This window comes from Egretta garzetta, unplaced genomic scaffold (assembly GCF_000687185.1).
Source record: "Egretta garzetta isolate BGI_Z169 unplaced genomic scaffold, ASM68718v1 scaffold287, whole genome shotgun sequence".
Lineage (NCBI taxonomy): Eukaryota > Metazoa > Chordata > Aves > Pelecaniformes > Ardeidae > Egretta > Egretta garzetta.
The window spans coordinates 8,203,379-8,217,095 of NW_009260435.1; the positions used below are offsets into that span (position 1 = coordinate 8,203,379).

Consider the following 13,717-nt stretch of genomic DNA (forward strand, 5'->3'; position numbering starts at 1 on the left):
TGCTGAATAATCGCGCAGCTCCATTATCTGTGGGGGAGTCCTCTCTTCCAGTGTTCCCTCTCAAGGCTGTACTGCCTATTGGGAGCTCACAGATAATAGCTGAGAGACACCACAGGAAGCATGTACTGAAAGACCATACAGATTGCAACACTATCACTTATCCCTTTCATACTGTCTTTCTCCATAAAGAGAGGGTCAGCCACAAAAGGCTGCCTTTGTCACTGAATAATCACAGCGCTGGTGCCTTCCCTAAGACTTTTCTCAACCTGTAAGTGCATAGGGCACAATGGGAGCACAGCGAACAAAAATGCTGAGCAGCATGAGCCCTACCATCCTGATGTCTACACTGATTTCTAACGGTAGGGACACAGTGAAGCTGTCTGTTAAGTTTATACTTGGAAACTTGACAACAACCTCCCTATATTAACAGTACTCTGGGCCATACTTTTCCAAATTAACACCATTGTCTCCAAGCCTTTGGACTTTACTATTTGCCATATACTTAATATTTGGACTTGCATATTTGCCAATCACTTGTTTGCATAGAACCTTTTCAAAATCTTTACTTACATGGACAAAAGAGTTTTGACATTAAAGTGGTAGAATGGAAGGTGGAGAGGTGGTGGGCTGGACACATTGCTCTGGCTTCCTTGGTCTGTTCTGCTCTGGATTTTTGAGAGGAAATAGGTGGTGGTGGTTGTTTGAGAGAGGGAGGTTCAAGGCACTGAGGGTGTGAATGGCATTGGCTGGCACTGGCTATAAACACAGCTCTCTCACTGGTTTCCACTGTACATTTTCAGCACAGTCTGAGAGCTTGGAATTTCCAGATGACGTGCTCGATGTATGCAGTGGGGGTGGAGGGCAGAAAGGGTCCTTCTTTTTCATGTTCACTTCTGGTTGTCAGTCAAACAGCAATAAAATCAGCTCCAATTAAGGGGATATGCAAGGAATTTCATGGTAATGTCAACACTCCATTCCATCAATACAGGGGTAAAGCAGATAACTTAAAATTTTTATTTTAATTTTTTTTAAAGAAATAACCTTAGTCACACTCGACTGTGGTATCACCAGATAAACAGTTAATCACAAAGGTACATGAAGTGGTTGACAATTCCTTCATTATCCTGTGGGGGTTTGGCTTTGTTTTTTCTGTGGGGGCCCTGGTTTCTGTTTCATTTGCTTTCTGATTACTCCAGTGCTGACTTAACTTTCTCCAGCAGACTGCCTTCAGTTCTCCAAGAGGTTCAGCTTCTCATCCATTAACCCTTTACTGCAGGGAATCTCACCGACCTTAGAAATAGAAAACAGCTAGAGAGACCAGAGTAGTATGTGGAGAAAAAAGTCCAGTTATGGACTCACTCCCATCTAACTTCACATCTAACTTTCTGTGTGACCTTAAAACATGTCCCAGTTAAAAGAAACCACTGGTCAAGGTTCTCAAGCTTCCCAAAATTCAGTAGATACTTTAATCCTGTGTTTTACCATGTAGGTGCCTAAATCTACCTGTGATTACTTCCTTAGCTGCAAACTGGGCATAGTTACATTGCAACAGTATAAAATCTGATCTGTTTTGGACTCATTGATCCAGGGAGGGGATAATTTTCAGGAAGCACAGCTGCCTCTCCAACTGTACTGACATGGAAACACATCAAATATGTAGCTGTCAGATTGCTACTCCATTTAATCTACCCTCATGTTTCTTGGCGAGATTTGCAATTTGCGGCTCTTCCAGCCACAGGGCTGCATTCTGCTCCAGCTGACCCCACAATCTACAAAGACATTTTGGAGGTGCTTTTGACTTCAACCCGTATTAAGATTATCTGTGGCGCAGCTGAGGGTCAGGCCTGGGATGGCGCTATTGTAACTTCTTGCCCTACTCGGTATTCTGCTATGAGCTGTTATTCCTGCAGGAAAGGCTGATGATTTCATCAGAATTTGACATATTCTGGATCATGATTTCATGGTCAAATTACTTAAACCTTTGGGCACTGAAAACTGTATTTTGAGGAGAACAAATGCCCTCCTACAAACATGCTGGCTAGCAGATTAGTAACTGAGAGTACTACTAACTACTAGTAAGAGTGAAATAAATTCTAAAAGGAGTGGTCATCTGGGGTAACTAACATCTGGACTATATAAAGACTATAAAGACTATATAAAGAAGTACGATAGCATTTATTTCTAATGAACAGTAATAAGTTTAATACATGCTTAATACATACTCAGATATCAGATCTATTTTTATTTATTTTATTTAATTTAAAATTACAGAACTCAACCTCTTAATAATAGTATCTAAAACCTTGTGAACATGCCACTAGTTTGGATGGAAGTAATTCTAGTTACACCAATTTCAGATTTTTAATCCAACCTCCCTAAAGCACCCTGAAAGAAAGCCCCAAGCTGCTTTAGCATAGGTAAAGATGGGTGAAGAGTACAAGCACTTTGTGCTGTGCCTTATCCCCTCTCCATTTCTAGAAAAAACCTGGAAAGCTGTCCACTGCTGATGAGAATCTGTTTGGATTGAAGAACCTGCTGGATTATTTAAAGCTCTGTTCCAGTGATAGCCAACATTGGCTGTTAAAGTGAACTGGATGACTACATTCCCTGTAAAATGTATCTCCATTTCCTTTCAGGTTGGGAAGCTGATCCAAGAAGCAGCTGGAAGGAGTAATTTGAAGAGAGTTACACTGGAGCTGGGTGGGAAAAGCCCAAACATTATTTTTGCAGATGCTGATTGTAAGTCAGCACTTCCATATTTTTCTCAAAAACATGTTTGTGTGGTGTCCTTTTTTTTCCTTTTAGGGCATATCCTTCATACAGAAATGGACCAATACAGCTGTATCTAACTGCACTTTTTAATCTTACAGAAGCAGCCTAGGGTGTGATATTTTTAATAAAAAGACAACATTTGAACCCACAGATTCACAGAAGACAAGAAAACAGAAAAAAATTATAACGAAGCATATAGAAACAGTGTTATTCACGGTCATGGTCCCATACACATTTGTCATCCTTAACTCTGCAGCAAGGTGGTTTAGTGTGTTCAATCTGGAAATTCTGTGATTTGTTTTGCTCCACAGCAATTATAAAAAGGAGGGCTTTAATTTACACTTGAGTTGCTAATCTAGTCAGTACAGTGTTCCTTTGTTAAACTGTTTTGATAGTAGCTATAAACGGAGATTATTCCGTTTTTTAAATTTTCACAATTGAAGAATTGTGTATTGAAATATCCTCATTGCCACTGTCAGCAGGGAGCTGAACATTTTGGCAGCTGGATGATGTTGTGCAGCTGAGATTTTTGGCACCTGAGAAGGTACAGGACAGCTGTTTAGGACAGGATAAAAACAAACTGGAAGTTTCTGCTTAAATGATCAGCAATGAAATAGTTAAAAATGTTGATATCTAAATTGTCAGCAGGAGGTTTTGAAGTTAACACCCCATTAAGATGAATGGGACAGTTCACACCTTGCTTTGAGCTATTGTTTCAGCCTGTGTGCAAGCACACTGTACTCAATGCATTTTCTGAGAACTTTGAAACGCCAAATAGTCATATAAGGATTTGATCTTTTAATTTAGAGGTGGAAAGTGAATAGGATGATTCTGACTAGCATGAATTACAAGAGCTGGTTACAATCTTCTGTCCATTTTCAAAACTTAGCAATGTCTGAAAGACTAGGGAAAGCTTGAGAACTTTCAGCTTTTCTACATAGAAATGCTTTACCAAGTTGGGGGTCTAAATTACAGCCACAGTCATCCTGGTAAGCTGAAAAGGCTCCTGTCAACTGGACCTAGATGCAGATGTTACACATGCAGATGTTACAGCCCTATACCCCAGTTACTCATCTCCATCTCCCACCAGAGATCACCACATCTCAAATGTCCCTAACTGGATCACCCGAACACTTCTGGTAGAGTAATATATGCTGGGGGCAGGTCTGTGTTAGGGTCTTCCACAGGGGAAAGACAAATGCTCTTAGCTGCCACACAGAGCTGTAGTTTATCAGTGACTTGCTGTATCTGCCAAACAAGGTTGAGGACCTGGGGAGAAGTTGCAGGCAAGAGGGGAATAACAGGGCACAGAGGAGAGCACAGACTTCTTCAGGACTGTCTGATCCACAGTATATAGTACTAAAGCCTCTCTGGTCTTCCCATAATTACAACCACCAGCACTTGACCTGAGATTCAGACTTCAAAGCTCTGACTATTTAGGAACAGCAGACAATTTGCTCGCCATTCCAAAGGAGCTGTTGTTCTGTTTGAGGAACACTGTGTGCCAAAAGTTAGCAGAAAGCATGACAAAGCTGTTTAAAGTTTAGTGCACCAAAAAACCAGAGAAGAATGGTTAGAGCCCCTCCTGGTGAAAAAACGTGTTAACAATAGAGGAAGAAACATCAGTTAATCAGTTCTATCCACTAGTGTTTTCCATCTCCATGGAGCTGCCTGGGAAAATCTGAATGTGGTCCAGAGAACACCTCAAGACCTTGCTGAGGGCAGAATAAGACATTTCTGTTAGATGGAGTTGTCTACGATGTGCTAAAAGTAAAACACTATTGCTTTGTTTATTCCATAAAATATTATACTTTAAGCAAATATTAGCAAGTTCCAGAGTGCTACAGCTGATAAGAGAGGTATTACTGTCCCTGTACAGTACCTGTGTGTACTGTACCACTGTGCTGTAGGGCATCACTGTTTAAGGATGAATTCAATATTCTTACCTAGTCAGCTATTACACCAAATGGGAGAATTTAGCACTGAATGTCTAAATGACTGGATCCTCTCTCCTGCTTGGATAATGGATGTGTTAGTTGTACCTCCAAGGAAGTTAGAGTAGAAATCATGAGTCGATTGTTCTACAATTGACCTGTATTTTTAAAGCCTTACCCAGTCACCTGTATAGGCCAAGATGCTGTTTCTGTCTTGCAAAAAATAATCTGGCTTTTTGGGAAGGATAGGTCTTGTCACTATCAAAGTCAAATTCTCTCAAGTACTTGGCTGGCAGTAATTCTCATATACACAGTATTAAACCAAGGGCAAACCTGGGATCACAGACAGATTTTCCCCTCCTCTACTGACCCCCGTCAGACAGACTGTTATGTGGGGCACAATCTGCTTCCTTAGTTGATAAATTACATATTGCTGGCATATAAGACATTGGTGAAGTTGTTCTTGAATACCCTACTCCTACAGACCGCTAAAGCACTGTCTTGCTTTAATTTCTGCATTGGGATATTAAGCAGTATTTTGTGGCTTGTGTCACAAGATGGCATGTGGAATGTATTACCTACAGACCCTTCTTTACCTAGATGATGCCTGAAGTCCCAAGTGGTCCCTTGCAACCTACTGTTTCTGAAACAGTTGTAATGCTCCTAGTATCCCTCCAGTATAGCTGTGTCCAGGGTAGAATAAATGGGGAAAAAATCAGCTTTAGACATGTTTAAAAACTCTGTATTTTCACAGGGATTATGACACAAAATGAAATTAATAATCTTCATTTATGACCCGACACAACAATAGTATGTTTTGATTTGGTCAGTATTTTGGTTTTTTTAACCAAATCCTACTTCTGCTCTGAAGTTTGGTGGCACTATGACACGGGTACAATAGTAGGTGTGTTTATGATGTTTCTGAGCAACATATGCTGTCTTGGTTTTTCAGTGGACTATGCTGTGGAACAAGCTCACCAAGGGGTCTTCTTCAATCAAGGTCAATGCTGCACTGCAGGCTCACGGATTTATGTGGAAGAATCAATCTATGAAGAGTTTGTTAGAAGAAGCGTAGAACGTGCAAAGAGGAGAGTTGTGGGGAGTCCTTTTGACCCAACTACGGAACAAGGTCCGCAGGTAAAGGAATAGTGCTTTGGCTCTGCAGCCCAGGAGGTGCCTGGAGGCATTTAAACTCTGCTAGGATAGAGGTCAGTCAGTGCATACTCACTGACAGTCCCTGGTAGCTGACACGATCAACATTTCAAAGATTAAAATTCTAACGGAGTAGATAATCCATGCAGCTCAGAGATATTTCTTGTTAAGTAAAAACTCTCATCTTAAATATCACTAAGTTTGCCTCCCAGCTTTAACAGCAAGATTCTGATCTTCAGCCCCCAAGATACAGCTCTAAACCATGACAAGCTCTCAGAAGTCTCTGTGGGCCCCTACTTTCAAGAATTGTCTACAACCGTAACTGTGCTTGTAGACCGCTAGAGAGACAGGAGTTCTAAGCAAAAGATGGGCAGAATTAGAAATACGTCTTTAGAAAATGTTTCTGCCACTAATAACCAGCTGGGCTTATACCATTTTCAGGAAGTTAACCTGGGACACAAAACTAATGATCTGCTTTATTTGTGCTTATAAACCAGACTGCTTAGCAAGAATGTGGGTTGAGCCACATACATAAGGGGACACATTCTTAAGAAGCCTGAGCCCTAGGTTACAGTCAGCAGCTATTTGTAGATCTTTGCCATCTCCAGCTCAAAGTGTAGTGAATATAAGCATGAGGCTACTCACCAGGACATGACTTGCCTAAAAAAACAATTTTTACTTGATTGTGAAGTGCCCGGTCTGCAAGTCAAATGGCTTCTTTTCTCTTTCAGATTGATAAAAAACAATACAACAAGATCTTGGAACTGATTCAAAGTGGCATTACTGAAGGAGCAAAACTTGAATGTGGGGGTAAAGGGCTAGGAAGAAAGGGCTTCTTCATTGAACCTACAGTGTTTTCCAATGTAACAGATGACATGCGGATTGCCAAGGAAGAGGTATTCACACACATGGGCAAAATCATTTTAGAATGTCCTAAACATGATTTTTTTTTTCTTTTGTTTACTTCCTGAGACAAAAGCTTTAGAGGGTAAACTACCACTATATGGGGGTGGGCGGGGAAGAGTAAAATCTTTTCAGAACTCCTTATGTGCACAGCAACTGACGACATCAGTTGGGTAAAGAAGCTCAATTTTTGTCATTGGCTGTAAAGTCTCAGACCTCCAAGAAGAGGTAAGGGAAGAATGGGTGAGTTCCACTGAGGTGACATGGTAAATTCATGCAGTGTTACAGGCAGCTATTATCACTATTAAATGTTGCATTGGGAATTTGTAAAGAGTACAACAGGAGACAGAAGACAAAAAAGCAGACTAAAACAGGAATAAAATGCCTCTGAGTGGGCTGGTTTATTAATTAATGATTAATTTTTGTTGCAGATTTTTGGTCCTGTTCAAGAAATACTGAGATTTAAAACCATGGATGAAGTTATAGAGCGAGCCAACAATTCTGATTTTGGGCTGGTAGCTGCTGTTTTTACAAATGATATAAACAAGGCCCTGACAGTGTCTTCAGCAATGCAGGCTGGGACAGTCTGGTAAGGCAGAAGTTACCACACTCCTCCCCTTGGAGATGAAGAGCTTGACTCACTATTATTATGGCACCTCAGTTTTGCACCCTTTGTCTGAAAAATGTTTATCTAGACCATCCTAGCGGTGACTCACTAGCCAGGATATGGAACAGCTGTAGGAGGTGGTGTGACTCCGCTCACTGCGGGTGAATACTATTGAAAACTGGAAAGCACCTTGCTTCCCATTAGCATAGCAGCCACAGTGCTGAGTGGCATTACTGAAAACAAACAAAGCAGAGTATAAACGACCCTTTCTGTGGAGCAGAGGAATCCTGTGAGGTTTCTGCTAAAGGCACAAAGAATCATGTACTTTCTACAATGCTAAGGAACTGATGGGACACCTCTTCTCTCTAGTCCTTAGGAATAAGTAATGCTACTTCTGGAGTTTAATAGCTTGCAATTTGGTATGTCAAACCTGGATAAACTAAAGATCCACAAGAAATCAGGGAGAAAAAGGACAAATTCCAATTTAATAGCTCTATGTTATAAACTGGCACTGAGGTTTGTCAGAAAATTAACAGTTCATTACTGAAGCTGTGTCCAAGTGTTTGGTGCCCTCCTCCAGACCTCATTAAGCCAAATCCCATTCTCCTTATGTGTAAGGAGCAGAATGTTTTTGTGGCATAAATGTCTTGTGTTAAAAAGAAATGCAGGAAGTTTGTTATTACTAAGAGGTATGTAGTGTCTGTAGCTCCACAAGTTTCAGCCTCTCCATCAGTTGTCCAAAGGTCTCTCTGACAGTACAGTTGGACTTACTGCCTCTTCCTGTTACAGGATAAATTGCTACAATGCCTTAAATGCCCAAAGTCCTTTTGGAGGATTCAAAATGTCTGGCAATGGGAGAGAGATGTAAGTATTACACTGCTGTCTTCTAAACTGTTTTAAGCTCTACATCTTAATAAACATTAGTAAATCCTTCCGTGCAAATAAAGACCAGGAAATATCCCCATCTGAGGATCAGGGCATAATATAAGATGACTGATAATAATTGACAGTTCTAAATGCAATTGATTAATTTTATTTTCCTTTTTTTTTTTTTTTTTATATAGCAGAATAAGTTACTGGAACTCCCTTCTTATTCTGAAAGGAACTGAATATTTCTGAGTATTTTTCTGAATTTGTAACCTGTGTTTTCTGAGAGTTTTTCTTAGCTGTATTAACGAGCACTTTTGCAGAAAGATTCTCTTTTTGGTACTGCTGTGTGCTTGTTGACTGGTTTGGTGTACTTGTTTCAGAGTTGGTTTGCTATATATTTTGCCTCTCTTGCTATTTTTTCCTTTACTTTTTCCTATGTTTATTAATAGAGGTGCATCTGAATTTTATTAAATGTTATCTATCTCTTCCAGATTTATAAACATTAAATGAAATCAGGCCTAGAGAATGATAGACAAATGTGTTCACATCCCTTTTAAAAAATGACCTTCCATTCCAAAGCTTTCTGACTATTCTTAATTCCATTTAGAACTAAGTGCTAAATATTTTGAAATGGAGTTCCACACTGGAATACTGTCCCATGTACCTAATTTAAAGTCTTACCAGTTTTTAATTCTCATTACAATCACAAGGAAGTTTAGCAATTGCATCAGCCCCAGATTGGTTACGCATACAAACGATTCAATTAATTTCTATGCAGGAGGCATGTACACCAGATATGTCTTACCTAAGCTTTCAAAATAGCTTATGGCTAATGGCAAACTCAGCAGTAAAACTAAAGTAAGGTCAAACTCTTTAAAACTTTAAATATGTTGAAGTATACAACTTGATCTATAAAATAAGCTCTATGTAGTCCGAAATATTTTCCCTCATTAGGGAGTACTTTGAATAACACATTCATACTATTCTCCACATTCATGAGTTATGAGGTGATCTCACACTGGCATAAATATGTCAGCTCATCTAAGTCTTATCATTGTGAAAATATTCTAAAACTATTAAGCCCGATAGAGCACATGAGTAACCTGACACCCGAGAGTGACCCCATTGACTTCAGGGAGGTTAACTGTGCAAGCAAAATATCCACATATTGATATCGTAGAGTTTTTGAAGGGGGGAAACCAGGCAGCACCCCAGCTCCCATGGAAAAATCTGTGGTAGTTGTATGCTTGATTCCCATCTACAACTTTGAAAAAATTCATCATAAACAATAAATGTTTGGAATGGCAATAATCTCCATCTCACAAAGATGCCTGAAAACCTACCTATGAGTAATTATTCTCCTTTCAGAACCTCTTTGATCAGATATCACCTTCTAATTTACCTCCTCCCCCTGCATTAATATCTGCATACTTTTTATTAAAATGCCATGATTTCTTAGATCCCTGTTGTTAAGGGATACATTTTACAGCATAAATAAGGCAATTAAAGAACAAAAAAAAGAAGAGAAAGTGTCCATAGATGTGTGTCATTGCTAAGCTAATCCTATGTTACTGACAGATCATAACTGTGCCACTGTGCTATCTGTGCTAGTACCAGATTATCTACAATTTGTTTTGTTCCTGCATTTAAATTCACAGATTTTTTTATCACACATGAGGAAAAAAAATGAACACAGAAAGTTGAGATCTGCTATACTCATTTTACACTCATAAACTGTAGCAGGGTACGTGCATACCAGTAGAGAACCAGAACTCATGTACACAATACAACTGATTTCCGTTTACATTAAGGCTACTTACAATATTCTTGTATTATTAAAGGAGTCTAAAAGAGGGATTTTTTTACATTTACACTTCTTTAAAGCTTGTTATCACTACCTGAGTGGTGTAAAATTTAACTCCTGTAACTAAAAATCAGGTGACTCATCCCAGATAGCTACATGTGGCCATTTTATATTAGATAGTCCTCCAAAATTCTGGTCTCTGTCCAAATGTCTTCAAGGGAAGGAGGTACCATTCTACTTTAGAACTATCATTTAACATCATAGGAATTATTATTGTCTGGATAGCTCTGAGATACAGTAGTGCATAGTTGCATTCCCCAAAAGAAATGCAAGCAGGAGAACAGCTTGGAGTTATAATTCTTCTCCTTATCTTTTTTCTCTTAGACTGAAGGAGGGAAGAGAGTATGTAATACTTCTTTTTGAAGAGCAATTTTTTCCCTCCCTCACACCTACACAGCCAAGGGATAGCATCATGCAAGCTTGACCTGTGGGCTCCTTGCTTTTCACAGACACAAACCCTTGTTCTCACCCTGATACCAAACTGCAATCCAAGATGACCCACAGTGGCCACAGAACAGGGTGTTACTGCTCCCTACTTCCCTGCAGCATTAGGCTGTGGGGACAAGCGAGCCCTTTAATTGAGCACAAACTGACTCTTCTGCTCTGAATGTCTGGAATAGCCCGTCTTCCTATTCAGCAAGAGCAACTTTTTAACTTTTGAAAAATACTTGCCTTAGAATTAATTGCAGTTGTCCACTTCCAAACTTTTGGCCAGAAAACAAATGCTTAAGGCCCTGAAGCCTTGAGCTGAAGAAACAGACAATAAATGTACCTAATTTTGTTTGCCAGACCAAGATAAACCAACAGGCAGTTGGAACATACATAAAGGCGCTGGATACTCTGTTGGCTAGGTTATCTATTGACTTTTAAAACTGTGTCCAACAGGTGTCTGGAGCCAAGCTGCAGCCCTACTGCATCAAGCAGAAACTTTCACACAGAGACACTTACCAGCATTAGTTATTGGGCTCCATGCGGCTCCTGGTGACAGCTTCCACTGAGCCATAAGGGAATGGTTCTGTGGCTCAGCTGAGTCTGATAAATAGCTAAAGCTTTTGGTCATTCTTTGGAGACAAATCTACCACTTTCTACTGAAAGCTGGGGGTGGGGTACCCCAAATCAATGGGAACCTTTCACATGTCAAAAAATCTTTACTAATACATTTTCTTACATGTACTTAGACTCTGGTAAATCTTAAAATGCCTGCTGAAGCATCAGTCTGGGTTAACTATCAACCCGTGTAAGGTTTACTAAGCCAACAGGCAAATCAGGCAGTTTTCAGAACTGCAGGTGGAGTAAAATGGGCTGGTAAATGCTGATATTTCTGCCCAAATGAATTAACTTTCCAAGGAAGGTTAGAGGAGTTTCCCCCAATGTTGTATTTTGTGTAAAATTTACAGTGTAGAGGTAAATACAAAGTAGGCTGTGCAACACCAGGTGCATACAGGGGGTTGAATTGCTTTGAACAGTGGCCCCTCACTCAATTCTGAAAGCAACACTTACTAGAAGGGGGTTCAGAGAAATTCCCCTGAAATATTCTTTATGGTGCAGTTGGTATTAAATTCTGCACAGAGGGATCCAGAAGGAAGGCAGTGTCAAATAGTAAACATGCTAAAATGATATGCATATCAGCACTTTTTAGATTTTAATACAAGTAAGAGAGCAGTATGTGTGTGTTTTAGGGGCGGGGATAAGAATTTAACCAAGAAACAAATGTCTGTAACAGCTTGTGCAAAAGAATTATCTTATGAGTTCACATAGAAGAGATACTCTACTTCCAGACTTGGACTGTACCTGTTTTGAGGTGGGGATGTTGTTTGCTTTACATACACAGCATCTGTCAGACATATTGGAACTTAACTAATGACTTGGCTAGAACACACTTCTCCATGACTCAAAATATGCACAGCAAAATGCAAATACCTATACTGCAGAGAAGACAAGCATAACTCCCCAGAAGCCATGCAATACACCCATTTCTTAAGCCTAATTTATCCAAAGCAGAACATGTACCCCTCAGAGCCATGCGTCAGATGACTGGGACCTAGTAAGTGCCTAGCTTCCAGCAGTACAGAGGATCTTATGTAAGATGCTTTGCCAGGAGAAAAAGAGGTCTTCTATGCAAACCTAGCAGAAATCTGAGCAAGCTGAATGCCCTTTCACAGTACGTGCTAATGCTGACTTCTGCTGCTGAGTATTTTGTCAGGGAAAAAAAGATCAGCAGGTTAGGAGTCAAGTTCCTCTTTACCCAGGGTTGTGAGTAGTTCATTTTCCATAATACTCAATTGGGACCTTCTCTTTCTTGAGTGCAAACATAAGCAGAAATTTCACTGGCCAGTGGCCTAGGTCTTGGTGTTTGCATATTTTGAAGGTCTGGAAAGGACAGAGGACATCAATTCACTGCCAACAGTTCCATCAATGGACAGTGAGTATTTCTGGGTTTAATGTTGTTCTGTATCTCCTTATCAAATGCTGGAGCTATACATTGTTCTTTTGACCCAAACTCAAACATCATCAGGTTTTCTGAAAGATGGCATAAAAGGAAAACCTGTACAAAATCACAGTACAACAGAAACCCATGCTGAGAATTTTAGGCTATATCTTAACTTTATCAAGGAATCACTTTGCAAGTTTTTGCTCAATAAAGAATTAAATGTCTGGTGTAAGCTGATGCTGCAATTTTTTTTTAGGGGTGAATGTGGATTGAGAGAATATTCTGAAGTTAAAACTGTGACAATAAAGATCCCTCAGAAGAACTCCTAAAATGACGAAGGACCACGTGCAGAAGAGCACATGATGCCACCCTCTCTATTCCCTATGGAGACCAGCACTCAGGAATAAAAGTGTTACACAATATATATTTAAGAAATTAAGTTGCAACATGTATACTGGGCACATAACTGCATATGTAATGCAAACCAACTCTGCATGTTTTCATGAAACTCTCCTGAGAATTATTACATCTTTATAAAACAAATCATAAAAAGAGATAAAACTGCTATGGGGTATCATTTAATAACGGTTCTAGCTATAAAACTGTTAAATGCAAATGCATGCACACACACATTTATCTCTTCTCTAAATAAACAAAATAACTCTTACTGCTTTCAGGTTGCCTTTTCAAACTGACCTGCCTCCTACTGACGTTCTAGTTTCAATCAGGGCTTTACAAGCCAGATTTTACCCAAAATGCCAGCAGTGAACACCATAAACAAGTATCATTGACGTTCTTAAAAAAGAAAAGACTCTGAACGGTAACAAGCCCAAACCTGGTATATTGGCAACTTTCCAATTAGCATGCTCACATAGAGAGGTCAAAATGGGGAGGGAATCAAACTATTATACAGGCAATGAAATCCAAATACTTATTGGTGCACTTTGGCTTTCATGACCCATAGCAATTTGGTTTTCAAAGCTTATTTTCATAATTACTTTATGTCTTGCTATAAGCAAAAATCCTCCCTCATGTACAGGAACTTGACAGGTTTTACCTGCCTGCCAAAAGAGCATGGCCAGACAGGGTGGGAGGGTGTTAAGGAGAACAGGAACAGATCCCAAGGCTTCACAGAATATTTCAGCTTTCACAGATTGTCTAGTTTTGTTGTTGTTACTGTTGTT

General features: G+C 39.7%; 1 protein-coding gene across 1 annotated transcript in view; it reads left to right on the forward strand.

Annotated features, from left to right (window-relative positions):
* Positions 1–13,083, forward strand: part of ALDH1A2 (aldehyde dehydrogenase 1 family member A2) — a 54,724-nt gene extending 41,641 nt beyond the window's left edge. Inside the window, exons 8-13 of the mRNA XM_009643977.2 lie at positions 2,637–2,739; positions 5,659–5,843; positions 6,590–6,754; positions 7,193–7,350; positions 8,158–8,232; positions 12,790–13,083. Of these exons, the coding sequence (XP_009642272.1) occupies positions 2,637–2,739; positions 5,659–5,843; positions 6,590–6,754; positions 7,193–7,350; positions 8,158–8,232; positions 12,790–12,862 (759 nt within the window). The 3' untranslated portion in view covers positions 12,863–13,083. The remainder of the gene's footprint in view (positions 1–2,636; positions 2,740–5,658; positions 5,844–6,589; positions 6,755–7,192; positions 7,351–8,157; positions 8,233–12,789) is intronic.
* Positions 13,084–13,717: the final 634 nt, after the last annotated feature.